Below are 25742 nucleotides of genomic sequence, written 5' to 3' on the forward strand. Positions count from 1 at the left end.
TATGACAGGCCGATAAGATGGTGCTTTAATTATGCCCACGTGACGTGAACCATTGACCAGCCATGGACGCGGCGCATCACACGTAGGCGGTGGAGTGGGTTTTTTTTTACCTGCTACACTGTGTTGTGTGTGGTTGCATGCCAGACATGTTTTCTGAGGAGTTTTATGTGATGATTTCAAGTAGGCTACTTTGGAAAATGGGTAAGTAAAGTGGCAAATGCTTTAACTAGTATTGAATTAATTAACTAGATCGTTTTGACTACAGGATCATGGATACACATCGATATTATTGAGTTAATATTTTAATGTGCAATGAAAAACACCGACAACGTTGCATTGCTGCATCACACTGCTTCTGGTACAATGAGGTGTTTATTTTCTTAATTTTTTAAACAAATTGCACGCATGTTTTACATAGTTCTATGTAGTTTTTACCTGTTGGAAGGCCGTGTATCCATGTGTAGTGGGGGAAAAAATAGACAGGTCGCATAAAAATAGAGATCACCAGCGCGATGACTGTGTAGGTGTGCGTGGCCTCCGTGGTCAGTGTAGCAGCTTCAGTTCAGGAGAGACTTGATGTTCTCTGTGATTAGGTGGAAAAATACATGTGTGCATAAATCAGTATCGGCAATTGGCCAAAATGAGTTGGAAAATATCTGCAAATCAGATATTGGCAAAAATCCAATATTGTGCATCCCTAACCTTAAGGATAAGATGATCATCAAATCGATCTTGCAGAGTCTCTTTTGGTTGCGAGGTATTTCCCTGAAGCATCTTAAGACACACAAAATTACAGATAACCGTTGTCTCTAAGCAGCAATGTGTTTTCAGTAGGAAAAAAAATGACTTAACAAGCTGGGCTTATTGGAATTTGCAACTTATTTTAAGTTTTATTGGGCTTCGTTATTGAATTATCTACTACAATTTCCGCTGCTGCCATTAGGGGTCGCCACAGCGGATCATCCGTCTCCATCTCTTCCTGTCCTCTGCATCTTCCTGTTATGCCAGCCACCCGCATGTCCTCCCTCACCACATCCATAAACCTCCTCTTTGGCCTTCCTCTTTTCCCTGGCAGCTCCATCTTCAGCATCCTTCTCCCAATATACCCAGCATCTCTCCTCTACAAATGTCCAAACCATCTCAATCTTGCCTCTCTTGCCCTCTGGGCTCTCCTCAACCTGCTCCCTCCTCTCACTACAGATCAGTGTCATCTGCGAATATCATAGTCCACAGAGACTCCTGCCTGATCTCGTCTGTCAACCTGTCCATCACCATTGCAAACAAGAAAAGAAAAGAAAGAAACAAGAAAGAAGAAAAGAAAGAAGGAAACAAGAAGAAAAGAAAGAAAGAAACAAGAAAAAAAAGAATGAAAGAATTGCAAGAAAGGAAAGAAAGAAGAAAGGGCTCAGTTATTAGTTATTATTAGTTATTGTATTATGATATACATTATTACACCTTATTCGTTTCAATTTTTTCCCCCATTAATGTATAAAATGATTGGCTTTAGTAATTGATGCAACACACATGGTGAGCTCCTGGAGGCTGCACATGTTCAATAACTCGACATGCAGTGAAGCCAGTCATGTATTGCGTAGCCCTCGGCTGATATACTGCAGCCAATCCCTCGCCCTACTTTTCTTTCTCTTCTTCCTTCTCCTCTCTGTCATGCAGTTGCACCCTTGCCCTGATAACAATGTTGCAACAACTGTTACAACAGCTGTTACAACATTGATTGCACAACACAGCACAGCAATTAAAAACAATTTGTATGGATGTATTTATATGGAGATCTTATATAGGGATGACCAAAGATTGTTCACGCCTGAATTAACTGTGTGAAACTGACAACCCTATTTTTCAGACAGCATATAATAAGAATAGTCACTCCTAAATCTGAGGCTGATTATAAACTTTTGATTAAGGGCAAGTATCTTAATAAGCAGAGAATTCAATCAAAGCATGAATTAACATAAAATCTGAGCCTATTGAACTGAATGAGACCAAAGTTGACGGTACGCTCTCTACAACCACTGTTTTAATACAGTGTGCTCATTTTAAGCATTTATAACAGTTTCTGTTATGTTTGTTTCAATTTAATTTAGTATTTTATGTATTTGCAAGACATCCCATAACTGCTACATTAACAAGCTATTATAAAACCAAGCCAACAAACATTTCGCCATCTTTCAAAATGGACAGCGCCACAGTGGTTTTAAGATGCGCTCTCTTTCTATGTGCTGCTTTGAGGAAAGCATGTATAATGAACCAACCTTGATACAATCACACTTGAAAACACTCTTTACCTCCGAGTGTGATCTTTATTGGGACATGATGTCCAGTTTCTTACCGATCCTAATAAAATTTTTGAGGCACTGATGACCTTCACACTCTCCCTCCTCTTCTTCCGACACATCTGGGGACTTGCTGAGGATAATGGGATAGACCTTGTCTCGGTCGCCACCCTTTACATCACTTTTTCTTGGTCTGGGGATCAAAAAAATTAAATGGGTAATATATAGTGTTGTGAAAATGTATTTTCTCCCTTCCTGATTTCCTCTATTTTTGCATATTTGTCACACTTAATTATCAAACACCAAACACATAATCTTCTATGTGTTTGGTCACGCGCAAGTGTGTGTATGTAGTCCAAAATGCCAAATACCAAAAGTCCAAATGTGCCCTGCCACACTGCAAAAATTGTTCAGGAATGGTTTGAGGAACATGACAAAGAGTTCAAGGTGTTGCCTTGGCCTCCAAATTCCCCGGATCGCAATCCTATCAAGCATCTGTGGGATGTACTGGAAAAACTAGTCCGATCCATGAAGGCTCCACTTCGCAACTTACAGGATCTGCTGCTAATGTTCCCTGCCTTCCGCCCAATGACTGCTGGGATAGGCTCCAGCATCCCACAACCCTACTTAGGATAAGCGGCTTGGATAATGGATGGATGGATGAATACTAACGTCTCGGTGCCAGATACCACAAGACACCTTCAGAGCTCTGGTTGAGTCCATCCCTCGATGGGTCAGAGCTGTTTTGGCAGTACGAGGGGAACCTAACACCATATGGTTTTAATGTTTTGGCTGGTCGGTGTATCTTCCATCTTAAAACGCTACACCCTAGTGACTTAAATGAAGAATTAGATTACCAGTTTTTTGTGTCTTGATTTGCTTTTTTATATCGGTGTGTTCCACCCTCAGTGTAAAAGCTAATATTTGTATGCATATCAGTACGTGTATGAGAATGTGTTGGTGCTATGGAATTATATTATCCTAATGTGTTTGTAATGACCTGATCTGCTGGCAATTGGCTTCATGGGTGCTCAATCAAGCCCTAGCTCACTGATTAAGTGCACCTGTATAGCAACTTCAAATTCAAATGGCTTTATTGGCATGACCATAACAAAATGCAGCATTGCCAATTTACATACAGGGTGATCCATTGTGCATTGCTCTCTTTACATGGAGTTAAGTCCAACATGGACTGAAATGTTTGCATTTTTGTACTCAATGCACTTTTGCACGTTTTTTTCACTGTCTGTAGAGCCTTGCAATGTAAGAAATAGTAATATTTAAAATCCAGACTCCAGTCTGAATTCCTTTTTTGTTCTCAGTGTGTGAGTCTTTCTTTGCTGCATAGAAACGTTTTCCCTGACTACCACACCAGAGAAGAAGACAATCAAAGGACAGTTTTTTTAAGGTGCATATCAACCCTTGTTTACCACGAAAACCCTCCAATGTCACTGAATTACTGCAGTTCTGCAAAGAAGAGTGGGCCAAAAATTCCCCCACAGTGATGTGAAAGACTGATCTCCAATTATAGGAAGCGTTTGGTTGCAGTTGTTGCGACTAAAGGTGGCACAACTAATTAAGTTCAGGGGTTAATTACTTTTTCACAGGGGCAATATGGGTGTTGGATAACTTTTTTGCTTTAATAAATTAAATGATAATTTAAAAACTGTATTTTAAACCCAGAGGTGTACAAACCAGGTCCAGAAAGTAAAAGTCCACACCATGTATTTGCTCCACTCATGCACTGCACCACTCCTCAACTAGATAGGGAAAACTAGCTAATGAAATCAGATGGTTTAGCAATATGATTGGAGCAAATACACAGTTTGGACATTTACTTTCTGGACCTGGTTTTTACAACTCTGACTCAGGTTCTCCTTGCCCTATATTAGAGTTTGTATGAAGATCTGAAACATTTCAGTGTGACAAATGTGCAGAAATAGAGGAAATCGGGAAGGGGGCAAATTCTTTTTCACAACACTATAGCTGTACAACAGTTAAACATCGGCAAAGGCTAACCTAAATTTTTCTTGACATTAGTTTTTATTTGAGCAATGGGGGAGAATGTGTAATATAATAAGGTTCATGTGACTATATGAACAGTGGATTTATTCAAATATAATACTCAAGCATTAAACATTAAGAAAAAAACCGCCTTTTAAAAGATTCTTAAACAACCATATGTCAACACACGTGTATAGTTTTCTGGCCTCTTGCCAAGTTTCCAAAAATTATAATTATATGCTAATCTGCACAGCCTTAAAACCCCATATAAAAGTTGTTTTGCAGGTAACCAACCAAGAGCAATAGTTTGTTCTGTACCTTCGCTTCACCTCCAGGTCCCCATCCTCATCGAGGGTTGGATCCACAGCTCCTTCCTCCCCTCCTACTGGCCCCACCTTTCCAGGCTCATCTTCCTTCTCGCTCTTCTGCGTGGTACTGGAGTTGATTTTGGAAGTATCTTGCTTCTCCAAATCCTGCAGGATCTTGAATTTTGAAATGAAGACTGGAGACACACAAATTGCCAATTATAGGGGAACATTCACAAGTTGAATCTATATATTAGGATGAAAAGAGTCCTCAGATCCACTGTCCTGTTCCTTGTTAATGTCACACTACCAGACAACTTTGCCTTCTTGACCAATCAGCAGTTGGTATGATGCCGGGCCTGCAGACACGGTCAACGAGTTGTTGGGGTTTTGGAGGTGTGCACATATATCTCTACAAGCCTATGTAATTAATGCTCCACCGGAAATCCTTTCTTTGCTTTGCTGAGATGTTTAAATGTGATTTGGTTTTGTAGCATGGAGACTGCCCTCTAAAGCACACACGTCATCGTTAACATATTTCAAGCGTTTGCAAATGCGCAGACATTTAAGCACAAATACAGCTTTTATGTATACAGTGCATACTAGCACAAGTGTGAAATGGCATTCTCTTACAACTACAGCACAAACAAATGCTATTTTCATCAAGTTAATGTTTTAGGAAACTATCAGAATATAAATGTGTATATATTTTCTAACACATTGGTGTTCTCATTTTTTTGCATACTTTCCCAGCTTTCTGGAACCCATTATAATTCACAAGGTCATATTTGTCCCCCCAGTCTCTCAGATTACATGTATCTAATAAAACCATCATTCATCATATTGCTGCAGCTTCTCTTTTCCGTCATTTCTTCTTGTGCACCCAGCAGAAAGAGTTGTAAAAACTATGACCATGAACAACTGAGGGAGAAGGAGGAACAGTGATTTTCACTCAATAATTTTAACTGAAGGTCATGTTAAATTACAACACAACCAGTTTCCTGTGAATTTAATTGGTACAAAGTTATCAACACCGGGAGGCTTGTAACATCTGACAAACATCTCACATTGGTTGGACTGTGTTGAAGCCCAGCAAGAAGATTGAGCGAAGCGCTACGTTTGTCAACACTGAAGCAATCAGTGAAGTTTTTGTCTGTATGATTCTGGATAATGGCCAAATGTAATAATAAAACTGGATAAAGAAAGTGAACCCACCTTTTAAAGGATTGGGAGAATTTTCTGATACATGTCACATCAAATCACTCTTGCTATTATCTCTCTGTTATCTAAAAAAATGCAACTCATTGTCCAGAGAGAAAACCTTTTAAGTGTCTGGATGTAAAACATATTTAGCTCTAGTTTAAATGTGATATCTGTTGTTTTCTGTCTGTTATATAGTGTGTATGAAAGTGCTGTACTTGTATAATTTTTTAGCTTGATCATCACTTTGCAAATTTCTTTCTACACACCTGGCTGACCTGCAGAGTTGAGCCGTACCATAAGGTGGCGTATGTTGGGGAGAAGCAAATGTACATCGGACAGTACCGTGTCATGGCGAAAAGTGATCTGGTCCATGGCTCATCATGACCTAACAACGGAAAGGAAATGTGCAGCTCAATCAATGCCTGGCGCCACAGGGCAAACACACATACACATTGTTTGGACTTTAAAAACACAGGTGTCAGTTCTCTTCAAAATCTGACTAAATGTAAAAGAGCAGCCTGCTCTGCAATTAAATGTGCATTCATGCAACATTTTTGACTGTACGACGAGTACATTATCTGATATAAGTAATCTGATCATGACATTATTTATTCAATTTAACATGAGAAAGCTGATAATTAAAAAAAAGTCTCCTTTATTCTCCTTTAATATGTTGGCGTTACTTGGAAGCTTAGCCAGCAGGGCGTGTTCAATAATTTCTCATGAAGTTAGTTAATTATTTATGTTTAATCTGTAGATCCTGGTCAGGGCTTTGAAATTAATCAAACTTTTGAACTTTTCAAGTTTTCAAGTTCCTAGCACATCAGATACCAATCCACAGTAAACACTGGCTGAGTATAAATTCATTCAGAGGTTACTTTGACACGGTAATAACAGTCAGCAGTTACCAGACCAAAACATTTAAGGTTTACAATTGCATAAGAGATCATTTGCACTGGTGATCACTCTGTGAACCAAGTTATCCTTGCTGCTGGCAACACTGAACAATTTGTTAAAAAGAGCACTTTCAAAGGGATATTGTTGGTGTCTCAAGCTTGTAGTATGTGCTGCACCATGTGCAACAGCTGAGCCAGTCCATTCAGTACAAGTAACTTGAGACTTATGTATCGAGCAGGAAAATGATTTGTTCAAACACCATAGCCTTGTTCATTTTGCCGACCACTAATTTCAAACGTATATATACCGTATAACAAAGGAAGGTTTACCTTAAAATGGAGCCGGATCCATAGCCATAAAATATCAACCTGACAATGGGCAGATTTGTACAGGGGTTCGACTGTTGCAACCGAAATGAAGAGTCCACAGCAAACACACAACTTACGTATATAGGCTAGCAAGCCCTGCTAGAAAGGTTTTCAAACGGTTGCGATAACAAATCGAGTGATTCTGCGCTTACTTAGAATTGTTCCATGAATAAACACAGCATGGGCTTTTCACGATTCCAAACCAATTCCAAGACAGGCTGGGATTTTGACTGTACAACGCTTAATTAAATATACTTGCCCGATTTTGGGGATTTTTAATTACACTAGTATACACTCCAAATGCCCCAAAGCAACCCGTATACAAAGAAAACCAGACTTATACACTCGCGAAGGTCAATTATTTGGATTAGTTGGGTTTGCTAACAGGTCATCGCACAACCACGGGGAGGGGGGGGGCGGGGCACGGCCAATTCAGCAACTTCAGCTATGCTATGCTAGCTATGCTAACGAACGAATTAGAAAACCTACCTTATCCGAATAAAATAAGGAAACATCAACCTATACTACAAAGTACAATCCAGACAAATTAGGAGCCCAATGTTCAGTTTCTACCAGTATTTCTGAGAACTGTCAGAAGTACACTAGTACGCTGACGCTCCCCGCCGTGTCATCCCTTGCGCAACATTTTATTTCGTCCTGACAACAAAACGGAAACATGCAACGCGTTGCGAATTCCTACCCGGCGCCCTCCTAGTGCTGACCCTCCTAGTGCTGACCCGACACTGTTTCATCACAACAGCGCCCCCCCCCCCCATATCAGAAACACAAAATACATGTAACAGCAAAAAGAATAACAAACAAACAAATATACAGCGCCAGGGCTTACAAAGTTTGAAACAATTATAAAAATGAAGGGGTGCAGTAAAAACACACAAAAATAATGTACGTATTGAAATGATTTTAATATCTTCAATTTGGATCATAAATGTAAGGTTTTCACAGCTTTTCTTTTGCATGAAGTAGATAATGTTCTAATGCAGGACTCTGCTTCCTTTTTAGAGATACAAAAAGAGGGTTTAATTTTTAACACCTACATTTATGGATATAAAACTTGGCCAGCAATTTGACCATACGATCCAAGTTTACCCGTTCTCATGAGCGAGTCCACGTTTTGACGCTTCCAACCTTTGTGATAGTTGTTTCTCTTTTTCAAATTTTTATTCTTTAACTGAAGTTAAAAATTCTAATAAACCGGTGAACAGACAGAACAAATAAAAGAAAATCTCAGAGAAGCAGAATAAGGAGTGAGAGAGAAAAGAGGAAGGATTTGCTAAAAAGGTAGTAGAACTGAAAGTCCAACGGAATCCAGGAAATGAAAAAAGTATGAGGATGAAATGTTTTGTTGATGTGTACAGGGCCGGTCCTATGCTATTCTGGGCCAGGGAGCAACCATCGCTCACCGCGCCCCCCCCAAAAAACAAAAACAAAAAACCACAGACATGCACGACCGTGACAACCACCAACACCCATAAAGCCTAGGCCTACGCATGCACGCATACACAACACAGCGGTGTGTGGGGTGAGCAAAGGCTACCAGAAGAAACAACCAATTCAAAATAATATCAACAACCACAGGACACAATTACAAGCAACCATGCCACAGCGGGCTATTGTAAAGTCCTCCTCATTATCTTACCTTAAAACCTTATGCGTCGTGTCTTGACCGCTGCAAATGTTGCTATTGTGTCACTGTAATCCACCTGTCTTGCCACACGGTTCTCGATGGACAACACAGCCAACGCAGACAGTCTTTCTTGGGACATCGTTGATCTCAAATATGTCTTGATCAGTTTCAATTTGCTGAAAGAGCGCTCTGCACTTGCGACTGAGAATGGAATTGTAAGAAACACCTGGCAAGCGGCAGTAGTGTTTGGAAATGCCGATTTCATGTCTCTCTCAACTAAAAAATCCAGCACTTCAGAGGTTTTTTTAAATCAGCTGGGAGCAGACATGACAAAAATCCAAATTCACCGTCCAGTTCTCCACCATCAATCCCCCCCACAAACTCTGCGAGCTCTTCACAGGCCTCTCTGTGGTTGCCAATCAGGTTAACATGTTTAATGTCCTCCAAAACGTGGAAAAGACGATTGCACTGACTCAAATATGAAAAACGCTCTTCTGTCTCAGTTATCACTGTGTCAATCAAGCTGTTGAAAAAGCGCACTCTAAACTTTTCCTCCCCTGTCAAACGCTCATCGACTGACATTTCACCGGGAAGTCGTTTTCAGCGTCGCGTACAATGTTCAGGGAAAGCCGGTGGAACGTTAATATTCTCTGCAAGTTATTTTGCTTTTTCAACAGCATCTTGGAAACCGTTCAGTCGACATTGTTCCATCTCTTCTTTTACAGCTGTGACAACTCTTACTGCATCACCGATGGTCAAATGTCGTGCCTGCAGGTCAACACTGGCCTGATTGACTGTGTAACCGGTTATTTTCTTGCCCGGTGCGGGATTCGATACGGAGTGTACTGCACCACAAGACGACATCACTAACCGCTCCACTAAAGGGTCAGACCCGTTAGCTAGGGGCTAATGTGTCTTATTAGTAGTTTACAACTGTATTCAGCACTTTGTGCCAAACAACAAAGCTGACCAAAAAGGCAAATGTTTCAATTGCCTGTACGAGACTTGTGACTTTAGAGGTGGTCCCGGAATCACAGGTGCTATCTTCACTGACGGCTATGAGTTCATCTATGACCTGGGGTAGCTGCTCAATTGCCGTTCTTGTCGCGTCAGCGCGAGCACTCCATCTGGTCTCCGAGAGAGGTTTCAGTGTGATGCGTACATGTTTTTCAAGAATCCCCCAACGTTTCGTTGATTTTCCGAATAATTTGTATAGCCGATTTAGCACTCCAAAAAAAGTCTTGGCCTCGTTCGAGGACTCGGCTGCATGTTCAATGGCCAGATACAAGTTGTGAGGGCAACGGGGCACAAAGAAAGCCCGCTTGTTAACCTGCTTCACCCTTGCTTGTACTCCCCTGTGCACACCCCTCATGTTGGCCCCGTTATCGAAACATTGTCCCCTGCAATCATCAATGTTAATGCCATATTTAGCCAGCCTTTCCAGCAGTGTATGTGCAAGTGCTTCGCGCGTTGTGCTTTTCACAGCAATGAATTCAAAAAAGCTCTCATGCACCTCTACCTTCTGGTCTGTTGTAACATATCGCAAAACGAGAGAGAGCTGTTCTTTGTGCGACACATCTGGTGTGCAGCCCATCATGATGCTGTAATATCCAGCTGTTTTGACCTTCTGCACGACTTTTTCCAACACTGCCTCAGCTAGGAGTCCAATGAACTCATTTTGAATGTTTTTGCTGAGGTAGTGGGTAGTCTTGGAATGATTGAGATGTCGTGCTAATGGCGCATCATATTTGGCCAAAAATTCCACAAGCTTAAGAAAATTGCCGTTGTTTTCTTGGTAAAGGCGATCGACACTTCCTCTAAATGCAAGGTTTTGTAATGCAAGAAACATGATGCAATCCCAAATTCTGCTAAGCACTTCATGCCACCGTTGTCTCTCACTGAGAAGCTCTGCTTGCTGGTGGCTTTCAATCGTTGTACCAGTAGCCAAAGCGAATTCCTGAGTTTTCCACTTTGAAAAATTCTCAAGATGAGAACGATAATTCTCGTGTTCAGTCAGTCTCGTTGATAACTTGACCCAGTTTGAAAAACCAGTAGTGAAGATCCCTTTGTCAGTTCCAAACAACTTGCAACAGAAACAGAAGACGGCATTGGCACCATGGCCGAGGTACTTTTAGGGCACCGACTGTCCTGGTGTAATTAGCTGGTGTGAAACGACGGCCATCCGTTTTAGGGAAATCAAAATCGGTCACCTGCAGTGGTTTATTTCTGACAATGTCCGTTCTGATGTCATCATCACGCCAGTAATGGGAGACGACATCAATGAATCACACAACGCAGATGGAAACGTGCGGCAGCAGCCATTTAGTTAAACCGGAGGAAGAACAGAGACTGCCACGCAGACAGACCGGAAGGGAGGCTTGGTAACTATAGCAACCACAACCAATACTGGCGTCACCCCTTTTTTTTTTTTAAAGAACCCCCCCCCCCTACACACAGCACAACAATAACACCACAGAACACCAGGCAACATCACAGCTCAGGCTATATAACTAGGTCTGTAAGGTAAGGCAAAACGTTATCACCAGTACACACAAACAACTGGCCTAAAGTTCAAAGTCGTCTAAATGTCGCGGCAAGCGCAGGCGACGCTCCGAGCGTCGAGGTGCAGCATCAGGCGCAAAAGCAGGCACACACTCGCCAGGGGAGCTCCCTCCAGGCTCGACCTCGACAGGAGGCACAGTCTCATCCCCCAGCCTCATATCGTTATCACAAGGCAGCCAGGAGGTCTGGTTTTTGCGCAACTTCGCGCTGAAGTAGCCTGCGACCTTCACAGTGTCCTTGCAGGTGACATACAGCGTAGCTCCTAGGCCCGGCTCTCTGACGGCACCGTCAGTTACAATCCACAGCTGGTCCGCAGGCCGTGGACGCGGGATGGCACGTGTAGAAGATGGTGCCCTCTGAGCAGAGGCGAAGGCACACAGCAGCTCGTCTGACCACAGGATCGCCTCCTTCGACTCCCGCCCAGCGACTGCGTCGTCCAACGGGGCCAGCACGGCAGCACAGTTCTTCAGTACACGAGCCAGCACCTTGTATGCGCCAATGAATGAACGCAATCCCGTCACAGTCTTTGGAGGGAGGCACGCAGCCAGGGCAGAGACGCGGTGAGGGCTGGCCTGGATTGTACCCTGACGCCACACCCAGCCCAGGACGGAGGTCTGTACAGGAGCTACAGTGGTCTTAGTGGCGGACAGGTTCAGACCACACTTCTGTAGGGCAGAGAGAACATGCCTCCAGACAGCTAGCAAGTCCTCGAGAGTGTCTGCATCACAATACAGGTCGTCTGCCACCTTGGCCACATGGCCTTGTTCAAGAAGGTCCCCGAAGACTCTGCACGTCAACTCCTCGAGCGCCGTCTCAGACCCCGGCATGCCCATAGCACTCCGCACATACACACGGATACCCTTGAAGGGTGTGATGACCCCACAGTATTTCCGCGAGTCCCTGGACAGAGGAATCTGATAAAAGGCTTTGGTAAGGTCTGTGGCAATAATATATTTCCATTGAGCTATAAGACGCAGGGTGGAGTCAACATCAGGCATCAGGGAGGGTTGGGGTTTACTGTACCGGCCAACATCCGCGAATGCAGTGACAAGGCGAAAGCCACCTCCAGGCTTCTTGATAAGGAACGAAGGATTGACATATTCCACAGTGATGTCGACATCCTCGGGCTTTCTGAAGACGCCCATGCTCTCCAACACGTCGAACTGAGCCTGAAGTTCTTGCAGCTGACCCCTGGAGTACTGTGGGACCCTCCCCTTACGTTGTGGAGGTAGGACAGGTCCCGTGTTCACCCTGGCCTGGAACGGACCCACAGCGCCGTTATATCCTTCAAAGTGGGGATCAAACACTACATCAAACTCTCTATGCAGGGCGCGGAACTCATCTCTGATGTCAGCAGGCATGATGTTATCCGGATCCAGAGCGACAAGGTCAGAGGACGAGGCTGACATGATCATCGGGGCCGGTTTGGGGGGATCAGCTGGCACGGCGGCGTCATTGAGTGACGGGACATATGTGGCGTGGACACAGCATAGGTGGTAGCTTTTCTGGACCAGCCGCGGCCCGCCAGTGAGATTTGGGGCACGGATCTTCCCGGACACACCCTGTAGCAAAGTTGGGGCAGGCCACTGCTGTGTGTCAGACTGGTCCCATGAGACATCGACGTGTGGTTCAACAGCCAGCTCACTGTCCACATTGCACAGCTCAGGAGGCAGCTCAAGCTCGATGTACTCCCCTGGCCACACAGTAGATTTATCCAGAGCGCGGAGCACGTGCGCACGACATACGGCATGGCTGTCCATCGGTGTTTGGAGGGTGCCGTAGCGGTATATATCCTCGCCCAAGCAGATGTAGTGTTTGGCTGGTCTGACGGAGACGTCGTTCTTTTCCATAAAGGGAATTCCAGCCAGGATGTCAGGGTTGAGATTCTCAACGACGAGGCCCTCAAAATAGAGGTCATGGCCATCTCTCTGGACGTGTGTCCGTGTCTCTCCCAATACTTTCAAAAGGTTTGAGCCAGCAGCTTGGAATGCGGACTGCATACTTCCTGTGACGGTGACGCCCAGCCTGGTCGCGCATGAGGCCCTCATCATGTTGCCTGTTGCCCCAATATCACCGGTGAGACGCACAGGGCAGTGTTAATGGAAGGCATCGAGGTAAGAGGACTGTTTGACACGTTTCACACTACTAGATGGCGCTGGCTCCCCACTAACGCACTCCTCTACCTCATCAACAGTCTTGACCTGCTCTCCCAAAACCTGACGCGGCTTTGCCATGTACATTTTATCTTGGGGGGGCAGAAAGGAACATTTGCTGAGGAAGTGATTTACAAAGGGGACATGACCTCCTTGTCCGGACAGGGATGGATTGCTTTGACTTGGGGAGTTCAGACACAGCCCCGGTGCACTGAAAGCCGTAATGTAGACGAATAGCTTGCCATATGCCGTCAATAGATGTGGAGTGCCTGACTATGCTGTGACGAGAGATTACAGGACAATAATTGGCTATCTGTCCCAACATTAGCTCTAACATGGTTACCTTCTGTTCTTTATTGCGACGTCGGGGCGCGGGAATATCTTCACCGTCATCTGTGAATCCCCGGACAGGGGACGTTTTAGACTTCTTCTCCCACTCCACGCCATCGAGCAGGAAGGGGGCAAACCCGCAGTTTCTGACGCCAGTTATCAAAAGAGTTCGCCGTCTCGGTCTTTGTTAAACACCACTGCTTCGGTGCTCCGTGTGTCGCCATGATGCCCACTTAGCTAGCACAACTGTGTCTGAGCTAGCCCAGCTGCGTCTGGTGTGTAACCAGGTTAAAATTAATGTTTTTATTTTATTTTGTTTGAGTATTAAATATCACCAAATCCTGTCTGTGTGCTGTTATTTGTGTTTACTACATTTTATTTTATGTCATTATTTACTTTTATGTATGTTTTATAACGACCGTCATATACTTGTACTGTCGCTTTAAGAGCGAGGTCTTGTGGGTACACGGAAGAGGGAACGCGGGAGAGGCCATTTTTGTTTTGTGGGAGGGGTCTCAAGCAGCGATCGAGCCGAGCCACGCGTGTTTCTTACCGTAACACAGTTTTGCTGGTTGAGGAGAACGTAACCTTGAGTATCCCTGTAAGAAGATACTGCAAGCTGTGGGATAAAATACTTGTTTATCCTTTCTTACATCGGAGTCCCATGGACGGTTTCTCCTTCTAACGCACTCGAGTGAAGTCCGGGCAGTGGTTGAGCTTCGACCCCCACGTCCGTAAGAAACACCGCTCCAGCTGGAGGACTGGACGTTTGTCGAAGGGTTTGAAACCAAAATAAATGGCAAGGTGGGCCAAATAGAGTCCTGTGTGTCCCCCCTCCTTCCTTGATCATGATGATGATGATGATGATGAGAGACTGAGGGCCCCCCACAACACCTGGGGCCCCACCCAAAATAGAACACAACGCAGAGCTAATGATGAGAGTGACGGGCGTGCAGCAGGCTGACCAGCATAGAACAGCATAGGAAAGCCCCCGTTACGTTGGTGCCGTGACCCTCCTGGATCCTGAGAGCGACATCAGTTGCTCGCCGCGGGAGGCTGCTGTCGTCATCAAGCCCCAGACGTCCTCAGGTATTTCTATAGACTGTACACTCATGTTACAGTGGACTGGAGTTGAGCTGTGTGGACATTGGACAGTCATAGCTGTGGTTACCATGGACTGGGCTTGTGAACAGGACATTTGTATATATTGAAGGAAGAAAAACACACGAAAAAAAAGGAAAAAAGTTAATGTTGATGTGATTGAAGGACTCGTGAATAATCTATTGATGTAAACTACTAGATATGTGCATATGTGATTAATCTTGGTGAATTTGTTGATTGTGTGTGATTGTTTCAATCTCTTAGTGATTTCTAGATTCAATTATTTAACTTAATTGAGCTTTTCTCTTTTTTATTTTATTTTTTATTTTATCTGAGTGTCAGAGGTAGGAACATGGCAGAGGGTGGTTCGTACGTAGGTGGGGGTAACATTGCTGATCAGGATCTTTTGGATCGCCAGTGTGCTATGGAGAGGGGGTACCAGTTAGATGTGGGTGGGGGTTTACGGCTAGGTGTAGGTAGGAGTTTCGGGCAGCTCTTAGAGGGCGGGGAACCAGACACCAGAGCACCAGGACCTAGAGACCCGACCACATTTGGCACTCCTCAGTTCACCTCCACACGCTACGTAGAACGGGCCAGGCCAGGTATCAGCGAAGGGGCTGTGCTAGGTAACAGCGAGCAGCCAGTGGGTGAGTTAGCCACGCTCATTACTCAGTTAGCAGAGAAGATAGGAGAGTCAATCACTGCTAAGCTACAGGAAAAACAAATGCTTAGAAACACACACACAGACAGTGCTAGGTCTGCTGAACAGCGTTCGGAGACAGTGCCTAGTGTTAGAGTAGTAATGCAGACAGACGCTAGGGAGCATCCTATTTTCAGGGGCGATAGCTCTGATAAGTTTACAGTTCATGAGTGGGAGAGCCTTATGACTTTGTATTTGAGGAAGCGAGCCATTCCAGTTAGTGAGCAGTCACATGAGATTCTAGCTAAACTTATGGGGAAAGCAGGGGACGTGGTGAGGATAAAGCTGCGCAACACATCTGTCGACCACATAGCGAACCCCCACATTATTTTTGATGTACTGAAGCAACACTTTAGTGACCTCACATACTCGAGCATGCCCCTGGCGGACTTTTACAGTACGCTGCCCAAGCCAGGTGAGGACGCTATGGAGTATTGGATTAGGCTTAATAAGACAGTGGAGGTGGCTGACGAATGCTTGAAACGGCAAGGCTGTAGTATTGAAGAGCCAAGCCACGAGGTAAGCATGATGTTTATCAAACACTGTCCAGATCAGTCTCTTGCCAATGTCTTTAAGTTCAAGTCCACAGGGAAATGGTCTGCTAGCGAGATCCAAGAGAGGCTTGATGAGCACATGCTGGAGAGGAAGTCCCGTGTTGCTGCAGGTGGACAACGTGAAGCAGGCGCGGTAGAGCGTAGGTTCCATTCACAGGTTCATGTCCCTGTAGTCGACGTGGCTCCCGACTTGAACACGACCGTGCCGGTGGTGCCATCTCCCGTCCCGGCTCATGCGTCATCTCCTACACCATTTTGTGCAAGGTCTCCTACACCGTCTCCTGCACCTGTCTCTGGCGGTGATGACTATATTAGGCGTTTGGTGAGCTTGCTAGACCGTTTGGTCACAATGCAGACTCAGGTTCCAGTTAGCGCTGCAGTCCGGACACCGACGCAGACTCAACCGCCAGCTAGCGCCGCAGGGCAGGTGCCAGACGCACCGCAGCGTTTGTGCAGGGTTTGTAAGTCTCCGGATCACTCCACATTTTCCCACTGCAGCCTGGAGAACCGATGTATAAACTGTTTGTCTCCTGGTCATTGGAAGAGGGACTGTCCTCACCCTCAGCCGCCCAACCAGCTCCGTTCTCAGCCTGGTGGAAGAGCTGGTCGTCAGTCTCGTCCGTTAAACTACTAAACCCACACCTAGAGAGGGATGGTGTGGGTAATGTACATAGATGTATCCCTCACTGATGTCTCCGACCTGGCTCACTTGTATGAAGACAAGTGTGCCAAAGCACCTCAGGGTTCACGTATGGTCATTCAGGTGACACAGAGGATTCAGGCTTTCGGTGACTTGTTCTATGCTCCTGTTCTTGTCAACCAGAGTGTGCAGCTTAATGGCATGTTGGATACTGGCTCTATGTCATGCAGTATCAGTGAAAATGCAGTAGAGAAGCTCCGCTCTGGGGGTGTTTTACCTGAGAAGCAGCAGCCTGAAGAGAACATTGTCTTGATTGGCTGCGGTGGTCTGGAGACTAGGCCTGATGGTTTTTATGACCTCAACATGCAGCTTTATGGTGTTTCCTTTGTCATACCCACTCTGGTCGTGCCCGGTCAGCATGATGATCTGATAGTCGGCACAAACGTCATTAAACATGTGGCCCATGTACTCAAGAGTGGTACTGAGTACTGGGACATCGCGTCCAGACAGGAACATCCGTCTAGTCCTGACGTTGAACAGTTCTTGTCCATGTTCACGAATGTAGAGCGCTGGAGGGGTGGTGCAGTTCCTGAGAAGATAGGTACTGTTAAGCTCACCCAGGCCGTGACACTCTTACCGAGGCACGAGCACTTAGTCTGGGGCAGACTTCCTGCTAAGGTGCCTATGTCAGCTGGAAGCACTGTTGTTGTGGAGCCGACAGACTCCAAGTCCATGCCACGCGGTGTCCTCGTAGGTCGACTTGTCACACCGCTCTGGGGTGATAGGTGGGTACCCATGACTGTTGTCAATCCATCTGACAAAGCCATCACGCTGAAAAGGAACTGCAAGTTGGCTGATGTGTTTCCATGCTTGGCGATTGAGGACTTTAATGTATTCCAGGGACTGCAATCAGTTGCAGGGAGGCATGAGTCCAACGCCACAGGTAGTGCCTGTCCCCCTGTCCAGCCGGCTAGGAGTTTGTCAGAGCTCGGACTCAGTGACATTGACCTCAGCTCCTGTCAGGTTAGTGAGGCATGCAAGTCCCAGCTCACTCAGCTGCTCACCGAGTACCATGACATCTTCTCCAGGGACTCTCTGGACTGTGGCGAGGTCACAGGATACACACATCGCATCCATCTGGTGGATGAGCGCCCCTTTCGCTTGCCCTACAGGAGGGTTCCCCCAGCCCACTATCAGAAGTTGAGACAGGTTCTCACTGATATGGAGGAGAAAGGGATTATCCGGAGGTCCTCGAGCGCATACGCTTCACCGCTGGTTATGGTGTGGAAGAAGGATGGCGGGCTTCGGATCTGCACTGATTTCAGATGGCTGAATGCTCGGACCTTGAAAGACGCTCATCCCTTGCCACACCAGTCGGACTGTCTTGCCGCACTGGGTGGTAACTGCCTCTTTAGTACGATGGACCTCACCTCTGGCTTCTTCAACATCCCAATGCATGAAGATGACAAGACGTGCACTGCTTTCACGACTCCCCTTGGGCTGCATGAATACAATCGCATGCCACAGGGCCTTTGTAATAGCCCTGCAGCCTTCATGAGAATGATGATTGGGATCTTTGGGGATCTGAACTTCACGAAGCTTTTGTGCTATCTTGATGATCTTCTTGTCTTCGCGCCGTCAGAGGTTGAGGCTCTGTCGAGGCTCCGCACTGTGTTTCAGAGGTTGAGGGAGAACAACTTGAAACTGGCTCCGAAAAAGTGTCATCTGCTGCAGAAGCGGGTGCGGTTTTTGGGCCACGTGGTTGATGGCGGAGGCGTGTCTGTCGATCCCTCCAAAGTAGAGGTCATCTCCAACATGACAGTGCAGGATCTCATGGAAGGTGATGGGTGCACGCCTTCTGTTCGTAGGATCAAATCTTTCCTTGGTATGGTATTTTACTACCAGCATTTCCTCCCGAACTGCTCCTCCGTGGCTAAGCCCCTGTTCGCCCTTACGGCTGGACAAAAGAGGAGGGGGAGGTCGGCTAAGGATAAGAAGCCCCATGGCAGCTTCCGTAAGCTTACCTCCGCAGACTGGACGGCGGAATGTGGGGAAGCATTTGATCTGTTGAAGACGATGTTACTGGAGTGTGTGGTGCTTGCCCATCCAGACTTTGAGGTGCCTTTCATTTTGTCGGTCGATGCGTCTTTGGACGGACTCGGCGCGGTGCTGTCTCAAGTGCCCCGAGGAGAGTCCAAGGCCAGACCTGTTGGTTTTGCGAGCAAGTCCCTCAGTGCCTCACAGCGGAAGTATCCAGCTCATAGACTGGAGTTCATGGCGCTGAAGCGGAGTGTTTGTGAAAAGTTCAGTCACTGGCTGAAGGGTCAAAGCTTCACCGTTTGGGCAGATAATAATCCGCTGACTTATCTCCTAACGAAGCCGAAGCTTGACGCGTGTGAGATCCGCTGGGTTTCTAAGTTGGCGTCTTACACCTTCGATCTCAAACACCTGCCAGGGAAGAAAAACGTGGTGGCGGATGCGTTGAGTCGCGACCCTTTTTCCAAGCCTGTCAGTCAGAGGCTACTTAGGGAGCCCTACCCGGCCCTTGTTCAGGAAGCCGACGGGGTTGAGGGGGACTCTGTGCAGGATGTTTTCAGACTCAGTTGCCAGTCCCAAACAGTGAGTAGTGCGCGATCTGGGTTTGCTTGTGATGCAGCTGAGGTCAAGGCTTTTTGTCAAGCCAAATGTGACTGGCCTGATGCATCAGTATTCACAGCACTCAGTTTGGTCCAGCACGTTCAGCATCTGTTGGGTGGTCAGGATACACTGCCAATGTTATCCACCGAGGAGCTCAGGTTGAGTCAGGAGCAGGGCCCCTGCATCTCCAAGGTGTTGCCCTTTGTCGCTGTTCGGAAGCGGCCATCGAGACGTGAGAGGCATGGTGCTGACCAGAAGGTCCTCAGGCTGTTGAAACAGTGGGAGAAGTTGGAAGTCAATGATGGTGTCTTGTACAGGGTGACAAAGGACCCAGTGTCCAAGCAGAGGAGGTCTCAGTATGTTTTACCTCTGAGTCTGAAAGACAAGGCACTGTCTGGCATCCACGATCACGCTGGTCATCAGGGCCAGGACCGTACTCTCTCTCTTGCAAGGCAGCGTTTTTATTGGCCTGACATGGAGAGGGATATCAGAGCATATGTCAGATGCTGTCGGAGATGTGTGGTTGGGAAGACCCCAGAGCCAGCTGCTTGCGCGCCCCTGGAGAGCATTAAAACCTCCGCACCGATGCAGCTTGTGTGTATGGATTTCTGGTCCGCTGAGGACAGTAAGCAGCGGTCGGTCGATGTCCTAGTGGTTACTGACCACTTCACTAAGCTTGCTCACGCGTTCCCCTGCGCCAATCAGACAGCGAAGCAGGTCGCCAAGAAACTCTGGGATCATGTATTCTGTGTTTACGGGTTTCTGGAGAGAATACATTCTGACCAGGGCACAAACTTTGAGAGCAACCTGATTGCAGAGCTTCTCAGGTTGGCGGGTGTAGCAAAGTCCCACACGACGGCCTACCATCCTATGGGTAATGGCGGGACAGAGCGGTTTAATCGCACGATGGGGAATATGCTCCGTTCCCTTCCGCTTCAGCAGAAGCAACAGTGGCCTCAGCAGATCCATTCTCTCACGCTCGCGTACAATGCCACTGTTCACGAGACCACGGGTTACGCGCCTTTCTTCCTGATGTATGGGCGTGTCCCAAGACTGCCGGTGGATGTTATGTTCAGGCAGGTTTTGCATGACCCTCACGTTGTTGACTATGACTCTTATGCTCAGTCTCTGCTTTTCTGTCTAAGGAGTGCAATGGAGATCGCTCAGAAGCACTCCACGGCTGAGCAGCAGCATCAGGCGCGACAGTACAACAGACACGCCAAGGGCACTGTCCTGTCTGTCGGGGATCGTGTTTTGGTTGCGAACCAGAGTGAGTGAGGGAAGAGAAAGTGGGCTGACAAATGGGAGAACGGAGTGTACACGGTTGTCGGTGTCAACCCCAATATCCACGTCAACAAGATTCAGGATGCAGAGGGGCACACCAGGGTGGTGCACAGGAACCGTTTGTTGGAGGTCAACTTCTTGCGCCTTCCTGAGTTAGATCAGGGTGAGGAGTCCAGTACAACCAGTCAGTTGCTTGACTGCGCAGAGTCCGATGAGGAGGACAGTGCAGATTGCTTGACGGTCTCAGGGGATGCAGTGGGGCTAGCAGTCTCATCACTTGGAGACTCGCCTAGATCTGAGTGGGCAGAAGCGGAAGAGTTCATTCCGTCTAGTCTGGTAGTCAGTCCTGTGAGGGCCACTGCTCAGTCTCCACCCAACACACACGCACCACACAACACATATGCACCACACATAGAGGCATCACACTCACTCGATGTTGGTGTTATATCTCACACTGATTCGCACACAGAAGCACCACACTCACTCGATACAGATGTTGCAGCTCGCACTGTCTCACGCACACAAGTAGAGAGCGATGGTCGGGTTAGGACACGCACAGGGAGGGTGGTGAGGTCAGTGAACAGGTTAATAGAATCTATGGCTCAGATGCCATTTCTACGGAGTGTGAGGGATTGAACTTTGATGGAGGTTGGAGTCATTCAGACTAGTTTAATCTGAGTTATTAGGTGTCTATCAGACAGGGTTGTTTTGGGCCAAGTGCATGGTGTGGCGTATCAGGCGTCACATTGATCTAAGGGAATACTGAGACTTGATCAACCTCATTATTTTCTGAACCTCGTAACCGAGGTAGCTCCTAAGTTGACCGGAGGACTAGGTCCTTCTTTTCACTTGTGCCAGTAGTCAGTGATGGGCTTTTCCTTTACTCTTTCTCTTTTTATCCTGCTGTCAGGATGTTGGTGAATTTCAGGATGGCTGAATGTAACCAGGTTAAAATTAATGTTTTTATTTTATTTTGTTTGAGTATGAAATATCGCCAAATCCTGTCTGTGTGCTGTTATTTGTGTTTACTACATTTTATTTTATGTCATTATTTACTTTTATGTATGTTTTATAACGACCGTCATATACTTGTACTGTCGCTTTAAGAGAGAGGTCTTGTGGGTACACGGAAAAGGGAACGCGGGAGAGGCCATTTTTGTTTTGTGGGAGGGGTCTCAAGCAGCGATCGAGCCGAGCCACGCGTGTTTCTTATGTAACCCTGTGGTTAAATTATAGGCCTTAGATATATTATATTGCACTATTAGATAAGAGTTTGGCCTATGTTTGTTATTTTGTATACCTTTTGAATATGAATATATTATATTGTTGATATTGTTCTGCAAAACAGTTGTTTACCAATGTGAAATGCATTTGCTTTTGTGTTGAAACTTACCATTGTTGTGATTGGTTGGCTGTGGAGAGAATACCTTACCTTGAATGTGATTGGTTGAGAGGGCAGCGGAAAACGTCAGCACGAGCAGACTGGACTGAGAGAAAGAGGTCTCTCGTCCCTTGTTAGAGCAAAACGGAGCAGTTTGATGTCGAGTTGTTATATGCTATTTTGCGGTGAGAGAAATGTAATTGAAGTTTAGTGAACAGTGATGTGTGCGGGTGTCTGACCGAGACCCATCCCGGGAACTGTTCGTGTGGACTGTGGAGACAAACTGACTACTCGTCAGTCCCATATGTGGACCCAGTGACGTTACGGAGCGAGCTAGCATTCGGTGTTCGTTGCTAGCACAGCAAGACAGACGAATGGACTGGATGCGGTAAGGGGCTCTCCCCACAGTGAGTCGGGCCGTCTTCTAGTTTAGCGAAGTAACATTATCAGTTACAGTGTAGTGGTGGGTTCATGCGACCATCGCGGAACGCAGAAGGAGTCGTCTGTTGCCGTGTTGTGCTGCCGAGGCGAGCGCACGGTTCGACCGTGAGATGGTGCTAACGGCTAACTAGCCAGTTAGCTAGGATGGCTGCCGGCCTGACGTTCGCTGCTGCGCTGCGGCGGGAAGCGCGAGACGAAGAGGAGCATTCTTTGTGAGTACAAGCCGGATGTGCGGGCTCCCAAGGGGAGCGAATTGGGCTGTTTAGGGTCCCCACGTACCCGATAAAGAAACAGGCCTGCAACTGGGGGTTGACTTTATTTTATTTTATTGCCGGCTTAGTTATAGGGTTATTGAGCTGTATGCTAATGTGTTAGTCTGATTAATTTGTGTATATCTGAATGCAGATGCTTGTTAGCCATTGAGGCTTAAAACTTTCATTCATTCTAATAATTATTACTCATAATACATTTGTATATATAATTCTATGTACCTGTGTGAGTGTGGATTATTCATGTGTGTTTATTCCTGTGGTGTCTAGGCTATGGTAAGTGACATGTTGAGACAACCATAAAGGGCTAGTCCACCATTTTAATATAAGTTACTCGGTGACACATTGAGGTGTCTAGACCATGTTAGATTGCCTTAAAGGGGTCATATGCCATATTTGAGCGCCTTAAAGGGGTAGTCAACCTTTTTAGTTGGAGTTACCTGATGACACTGTAAGACATTTAGAGCCTTTAGAACATACTTTAAACACATAAGAAGCTAAGTTAACATACTTCAATAGTTTATTGGATACCGAGTTGTATAGAGAACTCAGGAGCGTTGTCCTTGACAATTAAAAGGGATAGATAGCGCTACACTTACCGTAGCACAGTTTTGCTGGTTGAGGAGAACGTAACCTTGAGTATCCCTGTAAGAAGATACTGCAAGCTGTGGGATAAAATACTTGTTTATCCTTTCTTACATCGGAGTCCCGTGGACGGTTTCTCCTTCTAACGCACACGAGTGAAGTCCGGGCAGTGGTTGAGCTTCGACCCCCACGTCCGTAAGAAACACCGCTCCAGCTGGAGGACTGGACGTTTGTCGAAGGGTTTGAAACCAAAATAAATGGCAAGGTGGGCCAAATAGAGTCCTGTGTCCCCCCCCTCCTTCCTTGATCATGATGATGATGATGATGATGATGATGATGAGAGACTGAGGGCCCCCCACAACACCTGGGGCCCCACCCAAAATAGAACACAACGCAGAGCTAATGATGAGTGACGGGCGTGCAGCAGGCTGACCAGCATAGAACAGCATAGGAGAGCCCCCGTTACAGGTGGTAGACGTAACTACCCTGTGATTCCCCTGGAAGGGCTACCGCGATTAGTTCGGTAAATATCAGTCCTCGGGACGTAAGTCTGGTAAGCACTGCCACCACGCCAGTAATGAGAGACATCAATGAATCACACAACGCAGATGGAAACGTGCGGCAGCAGCCATTTAGTTAAATCGGAGGAAGAACAGAGACTGCCACGCAGGCAGACCGGAAGGGAGGCTTGGTAACTATAGCAACCACAACCAATACTGGCGTCATGCATTCTGTCTGGCCACTGTGCAGGATCAAATAAGTCAAACTCACGCTCCCCATCACTATCGTGACTTCCCTCTCCCTCGACAGATTCTCGGTGGTCGTTTGCATTCTCGATAGCGGTGGAGGTGCTAGCACAAGCGCCACGGTCGCTGTCCGCTCCGGTATCCTCTGCTGCTGAGTTAGCACATGTGGTGGATGTGCTAGCTTCATTGCTATCCACAGTATCCTCCAAGTGTTCTGCTGCCCGAACGTTAAGCCAAGCACCGTATACCATCTTTGCGTTTTCTGCCTTTTTTTGTATTTTCTACCTTACGTTTCTGTAATTTTCTTTTCTTACAACCAGATTTGTTTCCAGACAGTTTTTGGTTAGTAGAACCGAATTTCAAGTCTTCACCATAGGCTATACTAACTCATGGGGGAGGGGGATGACGACACAACTTTTGATACATTTTTGAAAATAAATCATTATCAGCCAATAGGGAAACTGCCAGGAGGAGCAACATACAGGGCCTCTTTGCACTGCTGAGACACACAATTAACAATCACTGCACTTACAGCAGAATCAGCGCAGAAAGGTTTTTTTTTCAGGGCCCCCCTCTAGACCTGGGCCCGGTGCGGTTGCTCGCGTTGCTACCCCCGCAGAACCGGCCCTGGATGTGTATAATTGGCGTGAATTATGGTAGTGTCAGTTTTGCATGTGGTGGATGGCAGAAGTCTGGGAACACATTCTCAGATTTCAGGTAATCTGAGTGCACGTTTTAGAAACCGTGCCCACAAACTAGTGAAATTGGGCTGTAAAAATGATCAAATCGATCCCAAAAAAACATAAAATCATGGTCACGTCATTCTTAATTCATGATATCCATGTTTTACTTCAGTGCCTCAAAGTAAGGAAATAATGTCCACGTTTTGTCAATTCATGGACGACAAGAAAGCATAAGGTGTGAGTGAACATGAGAGGTGCTGTCATTTAGGTGCATGTGCTGCAAATGCTCCAAGATAATCAAACCTAAAATGCAGGACTACGATAACCACAATATACAAGATTGACAAAACGTTATTTGGCCCTGGCTAAAATGCATTTAGACATCTGGCTAAAATTCAGTTAGACACATAAAATTCAAATAAATTTGGTTAAATTTCATTTAGGATATAAATAGTTTAAAAATTAAGTTCATAAAGTTTAAATATGTTGAAAATATATATGGAAGTATGAAATAGAAAGGTCATAGTCTTTACGGTTGAAAGGTTAGAGTTTATGCAAATAAGCATAGTTTGCTTAACATGTACAGGACCAAGCACGTATAGTCAGTGTAACAGCCTAACTTGATTAGCCGCATTATGTCAATTTTGTCAGTACTGATCCACAGGCTTGGACTCAAAACGCAGCCCTTGAAACATGAGACCGAGATCCACAGTTACCACAGGACTGTTGAGGGCGGGGCCGACAACGCCGTCGTTGCAGTTGCAAGACGTCCCCAGTGGAGTCGGCGCCCGCCTCGCTCTCGCTCTGCGTCCCGAGGGGCAGCCGTGAGTAGAGGGAGGAGTCGTTGGCAGCTTGACTGGAGGTGGCCACTTGCTGTGTATTTAGCATAGCAGCACACTTAGCTGCTCCCTCAACCTGTAGTGCGATGGTAATTGTTCTGGACAGCAGCAGATCGTCTTTTTC

At 46.2% G+C, this 25742-nt stretch overlaps 1 protein-coding gene across 1 annotated transcript in view; it reads right to left on the reverse strand.

The window, feature by feature from the left end:
- Positions 1–7694, reverse strand: part of mettl22 (methyltransferase 22, Kin17 lysine) — a 29532-nt gene extending 21838 nt beyond the window's left edge. The window contains exons 1-4 of the mRNA XM_056288503.1: positions 7558–7694; positions 6070–6188; positions 4614–4797; positions 2348–2484 (exon numbers count right to left, since the gene is read on the reverse strand). Coding sequence (XP_056144478.1) covers positions 2348–2484; positions 4614–4797; positions 6070–6175 — 427 coding nt within the window. The 5' untranslated portion in view covers positions 6176–6188; positions 7558–7694. The remainder of the gene's footprint in view (positions 1–2347; positions 2485–4613; positions 4798–6069; positions 6189–7557) is intronic.
- Positions 7695–25742: the final 18048 nt, after the last annotated feature.

Source organism: Lampris incognitus, chromosome 10, assembly GCF_029633865.1.
Source record: "Lampris incognitus isolate fLamInc1 chromosome 10, fLamInc1.hap2, whole genome shotgun sequence".
NCBI lineage: Eukaryota > Metazoa > Chordata > Actinopteri > Lampriformes > Lampridae > Lampris > Lampris incognitus.